This window comes from Scylla paramamosain, chromosome 12 (assembly GCF_035594125.1).
Source record: "Scylla paramamosain isolate STU-SP2022 chromosome 12, ASM3559412v1, whole genome shotgun sequence".
NCBI lineage: Eukaryota > Metazoa > Arthropoda > Malacostraca > Decapoda > Portunidae > Scylla > Scylla paramamosain.
Window position 1 is genome coordinate 18,562,298 of NC_087162.1, and position 20,843 is coordinate 18,583,140.

Consider the following 20,843-nt stretch of genomic DNA (forward strand, 5'->3'; position numbering starts at 1 on the left):
AATCTTGGGCAATTTCAGAACAAATTATACCAAACAAAATTTGTTAGTTATATTGTGAGGAACTTCTATCTGAGCAGTCATGAAAACGTCTTTGGGGGAGCCCGGAATTTCTGGATTCATTCTTGTTCAGGATGCACAGCATTTGTTGTTTACTTCTTTGCCATCTAAAGATACATCTGTCTGAGGAAAATGATGACCCTGACTGAGTGGTTAAATAAGATGGGTAATAATAGGGAAAAAGAACACTCTTGATATTGTAGAGATGAGGCAGTCTTTTTTTTATAGCTCAATGATTGTTTTCTTGATGCATTGGATGACAGTTATGTATTGGAGGTCTTACATCTGGTCATTCAGACTTTTCTGTTTAACTTGCATATGACTGGGAGGTGAGGTATCAGCATATTTTCAAAAGCATGAGGTCCTGCAGCAGAATAGTCAGTGATGAAAGATTTCCTGCACTGGTTCCATAGACCTTAGTACAGAGGACTTGTACTCTCTCTCTACAGACCTTATATCCTGTAACTTTATTATCCTCCTGTATAGTTTTATCTAAGCACAGCTTTAGATTTGGGATTGAGTAGTTGCCCTCCTTTTCTTTTTTCTTCCTCTTCTACGTTGATGCAGGTTTTAACAAATGTGCAGTGTAGTTTATTTAACATGAATCCTTGAAGCCATTGTGTGGCTATTTTGAATTGTCACATGTTTTCTGGCTGTCTTACTGAGGCAGATATGCCTGTATTTCCATTGCCTGAGTCTGTTCTAGTGGACCACTCACTTTATGGTGTCAACTGGATTGACACAATTTGAGTACATGTTCTGCATATTTTGTGAAGTGATGATCATGAATGTTTGATGGTCATGGAAATTAATGGTTCAGTACACTTTGCACGAATTATGTATCTTCTATGCCTTATGCCATGAAAGATGCTTTGAGAACATAGCAGCATGCAGCCACAGAGGCACTTGTTCCATGTTCAAGTCTCATCCAGAATCTTTACCTTGTCACCAATGTTCAATGTTTTCCTCTTCTTTTTTCTCACTTGAACTAACAGGATTGGAACTTGGACGCTTAGGCATCTTGGTAGACAGTAGTAGACCACGTGGTTAACTTGTGTAGAGTGAGAGCGCCGCTTGTACATGGGTCAAGTGTTGGAACGTGACTGCGTGGGTGAGCAACTGATGTATTTGTTTGCCATGGCGGTACATTTGATATATTTCCTGCTCAGTTTCCCTTGCGAAATAAATTAATTATCTGTGTATTGGAAAATGATAGTTATTGCAGTAGTCGCGTTATGAAAATCTCAAAAAAAAAAAAAAAAAAAATCGCTGTATATCACAGCCCTACTGTATCTTTGAAAAATCTGTTGTAACATACCTGAATCTTGTTACTTTCTTCTTTATCTTGCAAGCTTACAAACTTTTTCTTCATATCTGCCAAACACTGATACTCTTTCCATTACAAAAGAAAGAAAATAGAAGCAGTCAGTACATACCTGACTTATTGATATAGTGTGGACTCAGTATCTAGAAAACCCTAATGAAATACAATTAATTTTTTTCAGATGGAAGCAGAACTGGCTGAGGAGGATGACTCACACAAGTCAAAAACTAACCACAGGTACTCAGAGAACAGGCCCATCAGCCCTTCTGTTCAGGACACCACCACTTGTCCAGGATACCTCAGGTCTGCCACAGACACCAGCAGCAGCAGTGGTAGTAGCAGGACAAAGAGAGCAGTGGTGCAGGAAGATGATGAGGAAGAAGAGGAAGACCTGGTGATAGATGAGGATGGAAGTTTTTTTGACCAAGGCAGTGGGGCAGTGAATTTCAGCAAGGTATCATGTGGACGACTTTCCCAAGGCCAGGTGGAAGAGGAAGACAGAGTTATGCGACCAAAAACTCGCAGAGGAAAGAAGGTCTGTTATGAACCCGAGGATGAGGAAGAGGAGGAGGAGGAGGAGGAGGAGGAAGAGGAGGAAGAGGAGGAGGAGGAGGAGGAGGAGGAGGAGGAGGAGGAGGAGGAGGAAGTAGAAAGGGAAGAGGATGATGTGCAAGAGGAGTATGAAGAGGATGAAAACCAGATTGTAGTAGATGATGATAGAGAGGAACCTCTCAAAACCAGGAGGAGACAGAATACAATGAAGAAAGGCAGGAACCAGCAACAGCCACAGCCTGCAAAAAGAGGAAAGAGGCAGCAGGGAGGAATGGTCAAGAAGGGAAGACAAGACTTAAAAATGAAAGCTGATGTTAAGAGGAGGAAACCAGTAAAGAGAGGAAAAGAGGTGACTGTTAGTAAAGTGGAAGAGGAGGAAATGGAAAGACAAGAGGAAGAAGAAAAAGTGAAAAAAGAAGAGATAGAAATGGAGAGAGAAGAGGAGAAACAGGAGCAGCAGGAAAGGGAGAGGGAAGAAGACAAGGCTGCAGATGACAAACCTCAGCAAGTCAAGGAGGAGATATACCAACAAGAAATTAAAACTGAACCAACAGAAACCAAGTTAGAAGCAGATTGTAAAGTTGAACCAAAGATTGAGAGTGAAATTGAAGAACAAGAAACCATGAACATAGAGAGATCAGCAGAGGAAAAAGAGAGAGATCTGAAAGCTGAACAAGGAACATCAAAGAAAGAAGAGGTAGAAGAGGAGCAAGAACCAGAAGTAAAAACTGAACCACAGGATTCTGTAGAGGAGAGAACAGGAACCGCAGAGGTACTCAAGGAAACAGAAGACACCTCTTTGAAGAAGGTGGAAGAACTTGATAATACCAAGGACAGGGAAGAAGTGAGTAGAGCAGAGGACAAAATATCTGAAATATCTATTGATGAGACAGTCAGTAGTGATCAAGAGAAACCTAAGAAGGAAGAAGAGGAAAAGAAGGAAAATGAGGACAGACCAAGACTTAGCACTGAGGAAGCAAAGATAACAGGAGCCATTGAAAGATCAGAAGACAATCAGGAGCAATTCCACCCCACCACTGCCCCTTCAGAAGCATTTCATAGAAAAGATAAGACAGAAGAAGATGAAGGTGACACATCAGATGTTCAAGATGAACCTAAGAGAACTGGTAAGAAAAAAGAAAAAGTAATAAGGAAGGTAAAAAAAATAAAAAGGGTAATGAAAAAGGACAAAGAACCAAGACAAAAAATGAAAGGAGTGAAGGGGCCTAAGGAGAAGCCAACAGGAGAGGAAGACATATCCTCAAAGGAAGGCAGATTACAAAAACCTGATACAGAAAAAGATGACAAGAGTTCCAAGCAGACAATTTGTGGGCCAGAAAGGAAAGAGAACAAGGAACATTGTATTCCTGGCAGCCAAAGGGAACGTTCCAAGTCACCCTCTTCTCTTGCTAACAAAGAAAAGAGGAAGGACAAAAGAAGCAGCAGGGAGAAGTCACCCATGACTCTGGGCAAGACTTTTCCAAGACCAGCAAGGGAGGGCAGTCCAGCAGAGAGAACAAGAGATTGCCAGTTGCCTATCAAAGATGATGCAGACACAACTGTGCTGCACGAAAAAGGTGATATCAGCAATCCTATCACCCCAGAAGCAAGATGGAAACTGGACTTGTCTCTGAAGCCTGAAGAACATCCCGTGGAAGTTTTAAGGAAACCACCTACTCCACCTACACTGTTCCCACCACTTCCTTGGCAAACAAACCCTGAGAGTTTCTCTGACAGTGATACCCTGAGAGCTAAGACTCCTGAGAGTGCAAATTATCTTGGAGGGAGAGGACCTCGAACGCCAGAAGGTCCTGCTCCCACTAGCCCATCCACTTCTCCAACATCTCCCACCACCCCTCCCAGATCACCGCTTACAACTGGTGGGAATATCAAGGAGATGAAAGGTGAAGACAAGAGAGCAGGAGAGACTGCCATTGAAGGAACATGGGGATCCAGATCAAGGGGACCTTGCACACCACCCCCACCCCCAGAGGAAGCAACACAAGAGGAGCAGCAACAACAGCAGGAAGGTGGTGAGGAGGCCAGCCGAAGCCCATCCCATCAGCACCATTCTTCTAACACAGAAAGCACTCCAACAAGACCTGCACCTGTCAAAAAGAAGGTAGGCTTTAACACTGCTCACTCTTTCCTTCAGTTTTTCATGTGTTGAGTCAATTCATCAGTCACAGGTGAAGGCATTCTTTGGAAGAATCAACCACAGTTTGAAGCACTGTCATCTGTTTTTCTAGTCTCCTCTCTTGCACTTCAGGTTCCTAATCACGTGTTGATGTTTTTCTCTAGCTGGTCAATGCAGTACTGCAAGAGTATATTTGGGATTGGTTTTGATTTTTCTAAAAGCACTGTCTCCTTTATCAGATGTGTTGTATTGTGTTCATTAGTTGTTTGTGAAAACTGATTTTTAGTGCAGTGTGATGCAGTTAGAGGAACTCACCTTCCCTGTGCCCTCACAGTTGTCCATCTTGGAGTATCGCAAGAGGAAAAGTGTTGGGGGAGAGACTGGACCTCTTGACTCCTCCCCTCCCCCATGCCCACCCCCACACCGTTCCTTAAGTGGGGACTCCTTTGGGGAAACCCATGAGTCCTTAGTGCGTGGAGGTCTGCACTCCCCTACCCAATCCTCCCCTCCAGGGCTGACTGGGGGCAGTGGGGAAGATGGTGACTCCTCCCCAGACCTTCCACTCTCCCCCATCGGCCCAATACTCCTCCCTCCATCACCTATTAACTTGGACACCAGAAGTTCTCTAGAGGAAACCAAGAGAGGTATTGATTAGTTGTTTGTAGTGCATATTTTATACCTTAGCACAATTAACGTGTGGTGCATGAAGCTTTGTAGTGAGTGTGTTTAGTTGCCATCATCAACTTCATTGCTTGATCATCAGTAACTGTGCATATAATCTTAGTTTTCTTTTGACACTGCTGTAATGTGGCATTTTCTTCTATCACCAGATGGGGAGTGCTACCGCAGCAGTGCCACAGGGACAATCGGCAGCAGTGACCTCAGCAGACACAGCATAATAAATAAGATCATGAGTAGCAATAACAGCACCAGTAGCATTACCAGTAACAAAAACAGCAGCAGCACCAGCAGCAGCAGCAGCAGCAGCAGCAGCAGCAGCAGCAGTACAAATGTCAGCAATAGTAGTACTATTTCTGGGAGCTGTGCGATGCCTGAAGCATCGACCACAGTCACTGGCACCACCACCTCAAGTACCACCATTGCTGGAGGCAGCACACAGGATGTTAAATGGAATGCAGCCCCAACACTGCTAGAGCGCCAGAGAGAAAACCTCACTGCCAGGCTCCGGAGAGAGTTTGGTCTCTGTGTAGCAGATGATGATGATGACAAGTCAGGTGAGCTGTGAGGCTGTAAGGCTGTGTATGTCTTGTAGCAAAGCAATGTTTAGTTCTGTTTTATTTGTTCTTGTTTTATCTTTTAACACTATTAGTCATAAACTATTCAATAGTTACCTGAACTATACTATCACACTACACTAAGCTGATACAGAAGCCACAGTCCCTTCTTCCTCCCCTTCTTTTGTTGGGGTAGCTAATTGGTGCACATGTAGTGCTTTTTCCATTTCTCAGTTTTTTTTATATTGTTTTCAGTTGCCTTGCCCTAAGCTGGATTTTTAAAAATACAGGTCATTGCTAATGCACAAAATTGTAATTCAAATTGTTTTGTGTGAAGGGTCAACTAGTTTCCAAGTCTTACTCTAATGCAGGGAACTTAAAGTCTAATGTGGGAATGGGTTGCAAAGAGCCACAGGAAAGTCTTTAACATGGTGTAGGGTAACACCAGTGTCATGGAAGTAAGCATGCCACTGCCACCCTCAGTGATGCAAGTTGAGTGAGGCTAAGAGCGGGTTGCAGCTGCTGCCGTCATATACATTGATGTGTTTAGTGAGAAGGGTGGGCTCTGCTGCTGCCATGTACAGTGATGTAAGTTTAATAAGGATAAGGGCATGCTGCAGCTGCTCCTGTTACCACCACCACCATCCAAAGTAAAATCACCAGTGAGTGTTCATCAGCTGTTTTTGTAAACAGTGGCTCAGTGTTGTTTTTAATGGTTAGTGGAACCAAAACCCTGCCTTAGCAGCAACCTGACTAAACCAGTATGAAAATTTCAAGATATTAGTTCCTGATAAAAATTGTGAAAATTAGTAATGTGTTATTTACATAGTCAACTTCACATGACTTATCAAACACTACAGGGGACATGGTATACTCAGCAGTCATGTGGTTATGATTATGCAATTGTCAGTTTATTTGTTTCCACAATTTCTGAAAGGTCATTACTTTTGACATTATTAATATTTTATAGTGATATTTTTAAAAATCGTCTTTGGGCTAATTGATAAAGGGAATGAATATTCACATCCAAGTTATTAAAGTGGTCAACTGTACTGTATGAATGTATCTGTTATCATTATCTTTATAATTTCTTCCATTACTTTATCTCTGTCATACCACAAGCTCTTGTATGTTTCTCATTCATGTAAAATTCTGTACATTGTCACAGCTTTTATTATTATGTTCTCAATTAAAATTGTTAACTACTGATTGCTGTATCAGATATATTGATAATGTGGTAAAGTAATAGTGTATTTAATTGACAAAATATAATTTTAAATACAATTTTACCTGTAGTTCAGAAAGGATAAACAGCATTGTTGTGACAGGTCTACGACTGAGCTGTTCTGGGGTACTGAGTCGACCATCCCCTCCTGTAGCCCCAACTACTCCTCTCACCACCTCAAGCCCACTTTCCCCTCGTGTACGCAAGCCACCAGTGCTTTCTGTTGGCCCAGCCTGCATGTCCTACCTTACAGGTGAGTGTGGAAATGGTGAAGAATAGCTCTTCTTGTAACTACCATCTGTATATGTTTTAGAGTTCAGTGAAATAAAGTTGTTAATATAATATCCCACCAACAGAGGGTGATGAACGGGGCCATCGCCGCCACAAGAATCTGCTGCCACCACCCCCACCACCACCACCCACAACTCAACCCAAGAACTCCATCTTCCATGGACGGGAGGTGATGGAACCAAAGGTGGTGTGTGGGGCGAAGGTGGGTGTTGCTGGAACAGGGCAACCTGAAGCAGGAACTACTGGAGGGCCTGTGGTCTCTGGCTCTCAGAGAATAATCGGATCCACTGGTCTTTTCCCATCTTCTTCAGCTCCAGCTCCTCCTACTCCTCCTGGTGTGCGGGGAGGATCCTTGCCCCAGAGCCCAGTTCCAACCTCTACTGGCATCCCCAACTCCATGACTGGAGCAGTTCCACGGCCCTGCCCAGTGCCCCCGCCCATTGGAGTTCCTGCTGTGCCCACCCCACCAGTGGTTCAGGCTGGTCTGGCTGTCCTTCCGACCATTTCACATGGTCTGCCTGGCCTGCCTCCCTCCAAACAGTCTGGACCCTGCCTTTCCCCTGCCCTTACAGCTTCTCAGCAAAACCCAGAGTATCCTGGCCGCCCCTTTTCCCGGGGCCAGTTTGGTGCCCCAGGAATGGGCACACTGACTGCACCCATCTCTCTCTACTCGGCAGCACGTCTGGCTCCTCCTCCCCCTCCTCCTCCTCCCCTGCCTCCACAGACAGAACCTGCAGGTCCTGGCCTGCCAGGTCCCAGCCCACCAGGACATGTAGAACCTGCCAGGGTTAGTGGTGAGGGCAGTGCAGGCTATTCTGGGCAAGATTGCCCTGCTCCAGGCACCCGGGGCTCGTGATGGCGGGTCAGTGGAGCCTCCTGGCCCCTTCTCACCCCTGCCCCCGACCCAGTGATGCTATCAGGATAAGCTGTGCTCTCTGTAAAGACCTTCGTGTCCTCGTGCAGACCAGCACGCCTGTGTATATTGTTGGAAAGCTTTGTACGTAACGAAATCTTTTGTTGCATTCAACCTGTGCCCCTCGTCCATTCCTTTATTTCTCTCGGCTTTAATTTGCTTATCCTTTCTTGTATCTATTTGTTTTTGAAAAGTACAAAATAATATTAGGTTCTTTCTCCCTGACAAAATAATGGGCTCTTAGAATGTTTCTTAAGAAAAATGCCCAAAATGACTGCCAGTCTGCTGTGCTTGTGTGAGTGAGAGTGACTGACTGCTGTCCCTCCTGGAGCCAGGTGCCACCCAACACTTGACCTCCCACCTAACACTTCCGTCTCATGAGAAAAGAAAAAAATTGATTAACTTTCCAACACAATTCTTCAGGGTGAATTGTATGGAAATTATCGCTAAGTTCCATTGGTCAGGATGACCATGTCAATTCGTAAAGGGACAAAGGAAAAGGTTTATTATTTTTAGTATCAAGTGAATAAGATGAAAGGAACAAACTTTCATCTCTCAAGGACACAGCCTCACTCCATTGGTGTTGACCATACTCTTTTATTTACAGTTCTGATGATGAGCGGTGTTGTACAGTCCCCCTCCACTGCCCCTCCACACATTACTTCTGATCTGTTCTTCCTTTATTCTTCTACCCTTCCACTCCTCTTGTCTTTCTTCCTTGTCATCTCCTGGCCCCTCCCACTCCCCTTGCTGATCTGATGCAGTACAGAAAAGAAGACCAGACTGAGCATCACCTTACGTTCTTGTGGGCAGATGACTACGAGTGATCTGTTTTCCTTCTTCCTATTTCTCTCCTTTCCCTTCGTACATCAACATCACCACCACTACCACCACAACCACAACCACTGTCACCACCACCACCACCACCACCACCACCATAATACACCAAGCTAAAGGTTTCACTAATGTTTTCATGTAAAATATATGTAAATTAAGACCTATTATATACTATATATATTATTTTTTGTTATATATTTTTATTTCTGGAAAGACTTTAAATACGAGCTGTATATTATTTATAAATCTTTAAAAATCTACCTGATACATCGACTAGCTGGCTGATGAATCTCTAGTGTTTGTGGCTTGGACACCTTTTCTCTATTATTTATTTTCTCTCTCTCTCTCTCTCTCTCTCTCTCTCTCTCTCTCTCTCTCTCTCTCTCTCTCTCTCTCTCTCTCTCTCTCTCTCTCTCTCTCTCTCTCTCTCTCTCTCTCTCTCTCTCTCTCTCTCTCTCTCTCTCTCTCTCTCTCTCTCTCTCTCTCTCTCTCTCTCTCTCTCTCTCTCGCACTTGTTGTATTTATGTTATGTACATAGATTGTTGGGAAAATATTATATTTTTATTTTCTCCTTGCTTTTGCATACAAACGGACACACACATTCATGTTTTTTTCTGAGGTGAAATTACCTTTATATCTTTTACAGAAAATAACATGTCCATTAAGTGTTGTGAGGAAATGAAGGAAGCTCTACCTGAATTGAATCATTATTTATTATTATTGTGGATATATATATATATATATATATATATATATATATATATATATATATATATATATATATATATATATATATATATATATATATATATATATATATATATATATATATTATTTTACTCTATTTTTTCATCGCCGATGATAGCGTGTTGTAGAGTCGATGTTCTCTCTTCGTGTTCTCTATCTACTTTTTATTCCCTCCCTCTGTCATCTATCACTCCAGGCCCAACACTTTTTAATTTTCTTGGACGTGACTTCCAGTTATGTGTTTTTTTCTTTTCCTTCATTGAGTAGTGTAGTGTTGTAATTTTCATGACATTTTCCCTCCAGAACTTTTTATTTGATATTTTTGTCATACATTCATCATAACAAGACTGACACACCTCTTCATGTGCCATGTCTTTATTTCCTCAAATGCAATGTTTCGATGGGTTCTGGGGTTTGTATTTGTTCTTATCTTTCTCTTTCTTCATTTACAACTTTTTTTCCTGCTCCTCCCACAATAGTACCTGTTTATTCTTGATGTTCACGGTTCTAGGACTAAGCATAAAGTATACAAGAGTTGTCCAGCGCGGGGGGGTGAACCGGGACCCGCGCATACCTGTTGCCTTTTTCTTTTTTCATTATTATTATTTTTTTATTCTGTTTTTTTCCACCAATTTTCTGCTAGTGGTAGTGGGCGGTAGAGGTGTAGCATCTACCAGGCGGCGCTGTACCAAGACTGTACCTGTACCTGGCCCAACAGGCGCCGCTCAGGGGCCCGCGGCAACCCCCCCCCCCCACCCCCGGCGGACGCTAAAAAGAAAGGCTCACTTAAATTTAAGAAGAACCTCCCTTACATGTTTGCGAATCCTGACACTTATTGTTGTATGAGAGTACAACAAGTTATTTTGTGTACATATGCCTATGTCTTGTACAAAGAATGGTAGCATTAAATGATTTGGATATGAATAAATGATGTCATTATTCATGTTTATTTACTTCGTGTTACAGACATTCAAGTTTCACATCCTTTTATCCCACCTTCACCACCACCACCACCACCTCCTCCTCCTCCTCCTCCTCCTCCTCCTCCTCCTCCTCCTCCTCCTCCTGGTGTGTGTGAAGAGAAGGTAGGAAGGAAAGTGGTAAGGAATGGGAAGAAGAGTGTCAGCAGAGAGATTCTGGTGCACAACGACTGTCGTGCAGGTATACAGTCCTTATATAGGGATATTTACGCCAAGAAAATGGCTACATGGATTAATAAGTGATGAAGTAATGGATGGATAAGAGAGGGATGAAGCGAAGAGGACCTCAAAAGTTGGGAATATGAGACGTGGCAATAAGAGGTACTAGGGATCTAAACGCGTAAATAATGAAAAGCCTACTGGAATATTTATTTATCCATTATGTTTGGGAGCGAAAGGTGGAAGATGACGGGAAGGCAGTTAAAGTAGACAAAGTAGACGAAATTCAATTCCCATTCCTAGTTTCATTGACATTGAGGGTGTACTTTTTTATTTACATTACTAAGTTTTATTGTAAGACAACCTGACGGTAGGGACAGGGATGGAGGCAGGTGAATGTAATGCTTCCGACGATACGATTATGGTGAGAATGAGGCTCTAGGACTTGCATGCTTGTAAGGTAAGTGTGGAAAGCCTAAGGTTAACACTAGTTAGCCAATGGATAAAGCAGTCTCCATAGTGACAAAGGTCAGAATCTCTAGCACACAGTAGAAAATAATGAAAGACCAGAATTTTTTTTTTTTTTTTTTTTTTTTATGTAGGAAGGACACTGGCCAAGGGCAACAAAAATCCAATAAAAAAATGCCCACTGAAATGCCAGTCCCATAAAAGGGTCCAAAGCAGTAGTAAAAAATTGAAGGATAATTGTCTTGAAACCTCCCTCTTGAAGGAATTCAAGTCAGGAAGGTGGAAATACAGAAGCAGGCAGGGAGTTCCAGAGTTTACCAGAGAAAGGGATGAATGATTGAGAATACTGGTTAACTCTTACGTTAGAGAGGTGGACAGAATAGGGGTAAGAGAAAGAAGAAAGTCTTGTGCAGCAAGGCCGCAGGAGGAGGGGAGGCATGCAGTTAGCAAGATCAGAAGAGCAGTGAGCATGAAAATAGTGGTAAAAGACAGCTAGAGATGCAACATTGCGGCAATGAGAGAGAGGCTGAAGACAGTCAGTTAGAGGAGAGGAGTTGATGAGACGAAAAGCTTTTGATTCCACCCTGTCTAGAAGAGCAGTATGAGTGGAACCCCCCAGACATGTGAAGCATACTCCATACATGGACAGATAAGGCCCTTGTACAGAGTTAGCAGCTGGGGGGGGCGGTGAAAAAAACCGGCGGAGACGTCTCAGAACCTCTAACTTCATTGAAGCTGTTATCTGGTAGGTTGTGTCGAGTTGATAGATGGAGGAATTGAGCTTTTGAGGCATTAAACAATACCAAATTTGCTCTGCCCCAATCAGAAATTTTAGAAAGATCAGAAGTCAAGAGTTCTGTGACTTCCCTGCGTGAAATGTTAGAATGATGGTTTCACACTAATAATGTAGGTTGGAAGCAACAAGTGTGATCCCAGTGTAACTTGAGCTTGTGGCGACACTATGAAGTCAGCGAAACCGTAGTTGAATATCACTTATTGCAAATAGATACAAAAGTGCAGGGACAAGGACGGATTTTATCGTTTCTTTGGGGGTTCGTTGAGTGTGAAGGGTTGAGTCGTCAGGAGAAATTATGAGGTGAAGAAGGCACCGGTGGGATTTCTGGCGTACCCCTGGGCAGCCTTGGGCACCGTGAGCGTGTGTGTGGCGCGGGGACTGTACTGCAGGTAGTGAGTGAGAGAATCCCCAGCCCGTACCCGCCACACTCGAGGTCCCAGCATTCCCTCAGTCTCCTGACGCCTCCCTGACGACCAACAGATTATATGAACAGAGGAAGTATCAGTAAATATATTTGTGGGAGAATCTGAGTCACTGTGAGGATGTTTATAGGACCGTGTATGATTGAGATGATAAGGAATGCACAGTATATTAATCTTAAATGTTTTAAGTATTGTTGTGAGAAAGTATACCCAAGTGGAATTTTGATGATAGGAATAGATTAATTTTGAACGTTTGATGTATTGATATGAGTAACCAGGAAGTCTATAGATCCACGTAAAGCTGAATATGATAAGGAAATGTACTATCATTATTATTAAACCTTTGAAACACTGCTGTGAAGAGCTATACAGGTCCCCGTAGAGTTCCACGTAGAGCTTAATTAATTTTGGAATAGATTAATCTAGATCTTTTTAAGTGTTTGGTGAACGGTGGTGCTAACAGTCTTTAATTAGCCAGTAACTAGTGTCGTGTCTCAATAACCTGACACGCGAACAACTACTCATGAGACGATTTCAGACTTCAGAAACAACCACTCCCATCGCCTCAATGGTGGCAAATATTTAAAGGAAGCAGGATATTTATGACTTTTCCACTACCATCCCCTACCCAACTCCCCCACAAAAAAAAAAAAAAAAAAAGAAAATCAAACGGAATAATTCATCAGGTTACCAGCAGGTGGAGTGCAGGACCCGGCCAGTCTTGCCTGCTCCGCGGCGGCACAACGCTGGCCTGGAATTAGGATGAATGCAAATATGTTAATGAATTAAGGATAGCCGCTTCCATTTGATTAGGATACATAGAAAAAAAAATAATAAGATTACGGAAATCAATCGTAAAGTTCATCAGTAAAGAAGTTATTTTATTGTTTGGTATTGCTTGGAGAGTGACTGGTGTTTTAGAACGAAAATAAGTATGGAACGAATAAAGGATACCAGTTCATTTCATTTGGAGAGAGAGAGAGAGAGAGAGAGAGAGAGAGAGAGAGAGAGAGAGAGAGAGAGAGAGAGAGAGAGAGAGAGATTACGGAAAATCTTGGTAACGTTCATCATTAATTAAGGAAGTCGTTTTACTTTTTGATATTTCTTGGCGAGTGATTGCTGTTTTAGAAAAAAAAAAATGATAATGAATAAATAAAGGATAGCAACTTTATTTCATTTGGAGAAAAAAAAAAAATGCTGAAATCAGTAAAGTTCATCAATAAGGAGTCATTTAACTGATTGGAAAGTGTCTGGTGTTTTAAAACGAAGACAAATATGAAATGAATAAAGGGTGGCAGTTTTGTTTTATCAGGAGACAGAAAGAAATTACGTAAATCAAACACAAAACTCATTAATAAGGAAATCGCACTATTGGTCGGTGAGTGTTTGGTTTCTAGGGATGATATGCTATTAAAATATGGAGATGAGTGAAGAAGAGCAGCATTATATGAAAGAGAGATAGAAAAAAATATTGAGTTATGGAAATCAGTCGTATCGTCCATCAGTCAGGAAGGCACGTTACTGCTTGGATTGTGTATGCTCTTTGGTGTTTAAGAATTAATGCCAATATGGAAACAAATAAAGGATAGCAGCTTAATTGAATCAAAGCGCCTCAGTGGGTTCTTTATATATATATATATATATATATATATATATATATATATATATATATATATATATATATATATATATATATATATATGTTACAGTCAATACCTGAATCCAGACAATTTGTAAAGTGACTTATTTTTTCAGGCAATTTGTGAACTGCCTGGTTAGGTTAGGTTAGGTTAGGTTAGGTTAGGTTAGGTTAGGTTAGGTTAGGCAGTTCACAAATTGCCTGAAAAAATAACTTTACACTTTACAAATTGTCTGGATTCAGGTATTGACTGTAACATATATATATATATATATATATATATATATATATATATATATATATATATATATATATATATATATATATATATATATATATATATATATATATATATATATTACCTTTGGACAACACCCCTCTTACATGAAAAAAAGCCGAAAAAAAATCCAAACAAGGGAAATCAGACGCATTAATTACTCATGAAATCGTGTTAGTGCTTCAAGAGTATTTGTGTTTTAGGAATTACGGTGATAACAGGTTTAGTTTGTTAGAAGAGAGAGAGAGAGAGAGAGAGAGAGAGAGAGAGGAGAGAGAGAGAGAGAGAGAGAGAGAGAATATATATATATATATATATATATATATATATATATATATATATATATATATATATATATATATATATATATATATATATATATATATATATATATATATATATATATATATATATATATAAGGAAACTTCAAAAAATCACTTATCAATCACATCGCTCGTTAATGATAAAATAGTATTACTCAATGGCGAGTGTTTAACTTCCAGTGACGGTCTGCTAACACTCTCCGCTCTCCACTCTCCCTCCTCTTCTGCTCTCCGCCGCGCCTGCTCCTCTTGGCATGATCTACCGTCCATCCTGAAAATAAAAGACAAAAGGGGGAAAAATAAAAAGAAAAGCTCATCACATCCTGATTAACACATTAAATCCAAACAGCAAGGTTGGAATTAATGAACGTTATGAATGTTTGACTGACTGACCCCCGGCGACGCATGACAGCAGGCTTGTCCTTGAACAGATCCTTTTCGTGGTCATAATCGGCTTCCAGCGTCCATTCCAGGCTGTCCACGGGCGTGCATTTCCGCTGGGTGTAGGTGTGGGCGGTGGAGGAAAGCGTGGGCGTGGAGTGAAGCCTTTCCCACACTGGTGCCATCTGGTGGTGGGCGTTGTGGACTAGCTAAACTCACTACTTAATTTTCCTGCGAGTAAATAATCATAGGCAAATGTTTCTTCCTGGTGCAGATAACCTGTCATATTATATAATTAGCACTGTACCAAAGGAAATAAATGAACATCGTATCTCGCGAATGTCTGATAGTATTGCTATTTTGTTAATTGCGAATTGAGATAAATGGATATTAAAACATTTATTTATTTTTGCCGCACAGCATTAAATAAAACATTTGGCAAAATTATTTGTACATAAAAATAAAAGGGAAGGTATAAATGGAACCGGTTCACACACTCACGCCGAACATGTCGACAAGTTGACAACAATGGAGGAGTGATGGAGGCTCGCTTGGGGACGGAGGGTGATTGTGAGTGTGAGGGTTTACTGTCACATTTTTTACCACTTTTTAAGAATCTTTCAGGTTACTTCGCAATCTAGAACATCTTAGTGACTTGAAGAATACCTGAAGGAAAGATTTATCCATCAAAGAAAAATTACAAACCTTAAACATGCATAACAGGATGCAGGGTTCGATTTGTGGTTCAGAGCATGTTACGAGATGAGCCACGGACGATGAGAACAGGCGAGGCTTGAGGTTAATTCGCGTTGCGTTAGGCTGTGGCAGTCTGACATTTTTTTTTTTTCATCTGCACTCCCCGATGTGATTTTAAGTGTTTTTAAACTATTTCATTTCTTTACTATCTATCTATATTTCTGTATTTGTTTTTATTCCTTCTCTCAGCGTAGTCCATGTTGATGATATGAATTCTACAGTAGGAGGTTACATGCTTCTCAGAACGTGGGATTCACTTGAGATTGGGTAAACTAACCATCAAATATCTTCCAAGCCAGGTAAACAATCTTAGCTTGATAATGGGGTTTAATACTTCAGGAGCTGACTGGTTCCTAAGGCATTATAATCTATTTTCTCTCAGTTTGAGGTCAATATGCTCTACAGTAGTTACTCATTTCAGACAGTAGAAACTTAGTTCAATACCATTACATCAGATGATTCCCTTGGTAAGAATACACCGCCTTTCAATCCTATTTTATATTCGTTACTGAAGTCACCTGAGAAGTTAGGAACCGAGATTAAGGCTGCTATATACTACGCTCCTTGGCCGAGACTGGATGCTTAGGAGGTTAGAATGACCTAACTAGATGTCATTGGTAAAGTGTGGAGCGGAAGGATGTGGATCGAACCCAACCTGAAGCCATGACGCGAGTGCCAACTCTTGGGGCCAGTGGAGTGGTCAGCGAAAGGAAATTATGTTTGTCTTTTTTTTCCTTGGACTTGAATACTTTTCATAGATAGTGCACGTGGAAAAAAAAAAAAAAAATCTGAAGACACAGAAAGTTAGATTCATATTAAGAGCTTAACTTGATTAGTGCAAAACACATCAAAGTCTTTGAGAAAAAGAAATATTAAAAATAATTGTTTCTTTCGAAAATATGGAAACTTGGATTTGTATGTTGAAGTTTACCCTGATCAGTTATACGCCAAAACCTACTAGAGAATACATAACTAATTAAGTAAATAAATAGATAAACAATTTAGTGAAAATAATAATAATAATAGTGATAATAATAAATTTGCATTTTAAAGCTTATTCCGATAGATTAAAATCTCGTCAAAATCAACCAGAGAGAGAGAGAGAGAGAGAGAGAGAGAGAGAGAGAGAGAGAGAGAGAGTTTCGTCAGAAGAAGTTCCACCTAGAGCAAAGACGGTTAAAGAATAGAGAAGCGAAATTTTTAACCGGGAATAGAATCATGTTCGAAGCTTCGCGGAGAGACGCTGGCGATGCGAGTACGGAACAACTCATGGCTCCCTCCGCCCCCAGCCTCGCAGTGTTCCCTCGGGTACTGGTGCCTCTTATTATCGTACGTAAAGCAGCCTGACTGAGGGTGTATTGCAACACTCAGGGGAAATTCCAGGAAGAACCATCCATCACACGATTCACATTTGAAGCTTTGCCATTATTATTATTATTATTATTATTATTACTATTATTATTATTATTATTATTATTATTATTATTATTATTATTATTATTATTGTTATTATTATTATTCGTTCGTTCGTTTTTATCATCGGTCTCTAATTAAATTTCAGCATTGCCTGGGCTTCCGGAAGTTGGCCGGGCAATTATACGCTTGATGAATTGATGTATTATTATTATTGTTATTTTTGTTGTTTGATTGTTGTGGTTGTAGCTGTTTGATTGTTATTGTTGTTGTTGTTGTTGTTGTTACCCATTATTATTATTATCACATTATTATTATTATTATTATTATTATTATTATTATTATTATTATTATTATTATTATTATCATTATTATTATTATTATTATTGCCATCATCATCATCATCACCAACATCATCATCACTATTATCATCATTATTGTCACTGCTGTCTGAAAAAAAAAAAAAAAAAAAAGGATAACAGCATCAGGAGTCGTAATAGTAGTAGCAGTAGCAGCAGCAGCAACAACATTTACAAGAACAACAACAACAACAACAACAACAACAACAACAACAACAACAACAACAACAACAACTAGAAAAGCAGCAGCACTGGAGTCGCGAAAGTAATAGTGTAGCATCAGTTGTAACAGGATTGGCAGCAGAAGCAGCAATAGCAACAGCAACGGTGGAGCGTAAAAATAACTCGATAACAGGCTGTCCGTGGCAGCGGCTGGCGTGGACACAGGGATTCAATGGCCTGCACGGGGAAGAGATTCGGGATATGCTTACCGCCACGCTGACCACACTAAGGGTAGGGTGGGGGTGGGTAAAGGGGGCAAGGGGTTGTGGTGGAGGGAGGAATGGCGGTAAGGTAAATTACTAAACAGTGGTGGTGGTGGTGGTGGTGATAGTAGTAGTAGTAGTAGTAGTAGTAGTAGTAGAAGTGATGGTGGTAATGCTGTGGAAGTGTAAGTGACCGTATAGCAGTACTGCAGTACCGGTACTGAATGATGGTGTATAGCACACACACACACACACACACACACTGGGGTATGCTTCACATGTCTAGGGGGGCTTCCACTCATACCGCTCTTTTAGACAGGGTGGAATCAAAAGCTTTTCGTCTTATCAGCTCCTCTCCTCTAACTGTCTTCAGCCTCTTTCTCATCGCCGCAGTGCTGCATCTCTTGCTATCTTCTACCGCTATTTTCATGCTAACTGCTCTTCTGATCTAGCTAACTTCATGCCTCCCCTCCTCCCGCGGCCTCGCTGCACAAGACTTTCTTCTTTCTCTCATCCGTATTTAATGCAAGAGTTAACCAGTATTCTCAATCATTCACCCCTTTCTCTGGTAAACTCTGGAACTCCCTGCCTGTTTCTGTATTTCCACCTTCTTATGACTTAAACTCCTTCAAGAGGGAGGTTTCAAGACACTTATTCTGTAATTTGACTAACGCTTTCGACTCTGTTTACCTCAGTGGGCCTTTTTTTTTTATTGAAATTTTGCTGCCCCTGGCCGGTGCCCCTCGTACATAACACACACACACACACACACACACACACGAGAAGAAAAGAAAGTTTCTCATTAACTCGGTCGCGGAAGGTGGCTTCTTTCCCTTACTTGGTGATGAACGGGTCATTTAGTTATATATATATATATATATATATATATATATATATATATATATATATATATATATATATATATATATATATATATATATATATATATATATATATATATATATATATATATATATATATATATAACAATGAAGTTTAGTGGAACAGATATGTAACAGAGGTAGCAGGAAGAGCAAACATAAAAGAAAAAAAAATGAGAAAATTGAAAAAAAAAAATAAAGAAAACGTAAAGCCTTTCATATCTAGATTTAAAGACATGTCATCAACAACAATAACAGCGCCAACATAAAGAACGTATAAAGGTTGAACAGAATATTGTGGTGAAAACATTATTTGTCGTCTGTTACTATGCTGAATTACATACACCCATATATATATATATATATATATATATATATATATATATATATATATATATATATATATATATATATATATATATATATATATATATATATATATATATATATATATATTGTGTGTGTGTGTGTGTGTGTGTATGTGTGTTTATCTGCTTATCCCTCCATCCATCTCTGTAATCGCATTGTGTCTATCGGTCTATCTATCCATCTATCCATCATTTATTTATCTGTCTACCTGTCTACGTAATTACGTGCATGAGCACCTGCATCCTCATTTCATATTCTAATAATCTCGCTGAGTAAATTTTGTTCTCGAAAAAATTCACTGCAACGACTTGCCTGGCTGGCGGTAGCGACGGCGCGGCCTGCTGATAGTGACGGTATATAGAGACGGCATTGGTGGTGGCGGAGTCAGTTATTATAGTAATATTGTACTATACGTAGTTGTAATAATATTAGTATTAGCAGCAGCAGCAGCAGCTGTTGTAGCAATAGTCGCAGCAACAAAAGTAACAGCAACAGTAGGAGTAATAGCAATAGCAGCAGCAGTAACGATGTTAGTTGTTGTAGTAGTAGGAGTGGTAGTAGTACTACTACTACTTTGTTGTGCTGTAGCAGGTAACAACATATCGATTGAAAGAGAGAGAGAGAGAGAGAGAGAGAGAGAGAGAGAGAGAGAGAGAGAGAGAGAGAGAGAGAGAGAGAGAGAGAGAGAGAGACTCACCCTATATTAACGCCTCCAGCAATAGTAGTACCGTAGCAGCCGCAGCAGGAGTAGCAGCACCACTACCATCACCACCGCGGCTGGCAGCAAGACGCAAGCCAGTCAGCCAGTCAGTCAGTCAGTCAGGGAAGGCGTGAGGGAACTGTCCACCTTCTCTCCCTCGCCTGCCTAGCTGTCTGCCCCTCCCTCTTCCTTCCCCTCCCTCCCTCGCGTGATTTCCCTTCTCCCCCTGTTTCATTCCTGCCTCCCTCCATGCCTCTCCCTCCGTGCCTCCCCCACGCACTCCCTCACCCCTCTCCCTCACCCCGTCACCCCCCAAACCTCGCACGTCACTCGTCAGCGTCGATGTTTCAGTATTGTTATTCGGTTCAGTTTGTGTATCCTGTTTTAGCTCCCCTCTCCCTCTCCCTCACCCTCCCTCTCCCTTTTTTTTCATTAATTGATGGTGCAGATGGATGTCAGAGTTGATTATGATTGAATAGTGTTTGTTTGTTTGTTTGTTTGCTTGCTTGTTGGTTTGTTTGTGTTTGTGTGGAGGATAGGATATACGTACGTAGTCTCTCTCTCTCTCTCCTCTCTCTCTCTCTCTCTCTCTCTCTCTCTCTCTCCTCTCCTCTCTCCTCTCTCCTTCTCTCATCTCTCTCTCTCTCTCTCTCTCTCTCTCTCTCTCTCTCTCTGTGTGTGTGTGTGTGTGTGTGTGTGTGTGTGTGTGTGTGTGTGTTTCAGGCCTCCTCTACCATCACACACACACACACACACACAGCATGACGTACGCGGTAACAGTTCCCCACGTGACCCAGCGCTGAGCCCGCCAAACCATCAGGGGATTAAGGCGCTGGTGAACCCTAGACTGGTAAAGATGTACTACGCTGCGTGGTGTGTTGCGGCCAGTCCCCCGTGCTCTCCACTATAGTATACTGTGCCTTCCCTCCTCCCTCTCCTGCCCTCCCAGCCCTCCTTCCTTGCCTTCCCTCCCCTTCCTCCCATCCCTCCTTTTTCTCCCTTCTATCCTTCTCTCCCTTCCCTCTCTTCTCTCTCTCTTCTCTTCTCTCCCATCTCTCCTTCCCTGCCTCTCCTCCCCTTCCTTTCTTTCCAGCCTTCCCCCTTTCTCTCCCTTCTCCCTTTTCCTCCATTTCCTCCCTTCTCTCCTTTCTCTCCATTGCATTCCTTCCCATCCTT

At 41.3% G+C, this 20,843-nt stretch overlaps 2 protein-coding genes across 6 annotated transcripts in view; one reads left to right on the forward strand and one right to left on the reverse strand.

The window, feature by feature from the left end:
* The window catches only part of LOC135105808 (uncharacterized), a 48,328-nt gene extending 38,069 nt beyond the window's left edge, over window positions 1-10,259 (forward strand). For 3 of the 4 annotated variants that reach the window (XM_064014362.1, XM_064014365.1, XM_064014363.1), the window contains 5 exons: window positions 1,563-4,055; window positions 4,405-4,714; window positions 4,901-5,305; window positions 6,634-6,783; window positions 6,887-10,259. In XM_064014362.1, the coding sequence (XP_063870432.1) occupies window positions 1,563-4,055; window positions 4,405-4,714; window positions 4,901-5,305; window positions 6,634-6,783; window positions 6,887-7,677 (4,149 nt within the window). In that variant the 3' untranslated portion in view covers window positions 7,678-10,259. Of the gene's footprint in view, window positions 1-1,562; window positions 4,056-4,404; window positions 4,715-4,900; window positions 5,306-6,633; window positions 6,784-6,886 lie in introns of those variants that run through there. The other variant, XM_064014366.1, reaches the window with a different exon arrangement.
* LOC135105810 (uncharacterized) lies at window positions 9,523-19,853 on the reverse strand. 2 transcript variants are annotated; one of them, XM_064014384.1, is made up of 5 exons: window positions 19,665-19,853; window positions 14,777-14,995; window positions 14,539-14,654; window positions 12,835-12,894; window positions 9,523-12,187 (listed from the first exon to the last, which is right to left on the reverse strand). In XM_064014384.1, the coding sequence occupies exons 2-5, from the start codon at window positions 14,947-14,949 to the stop codon at window positions 12,015-12,017; spliced, it is 522 nt and encodes a 173-aa protein (XP_063870454.1). In that variant the 5' UTR covers window positions 14,950-14,995; window positions 19,665-19,853; the 3' UTR covers window positions 9,523-12,014. The 2 variants fall into 2 exon arrangements, with proteins under 2 accessions (XP_063870454.1, XP_063870453.1); XM_064014383.1 differs by having other exon boundaries at window positions 14,777-14,949; window positions 19,665-19,850.
* Between the last annotated feature and the right edge of the window lie 990 nt (window positions 19,854-20,843).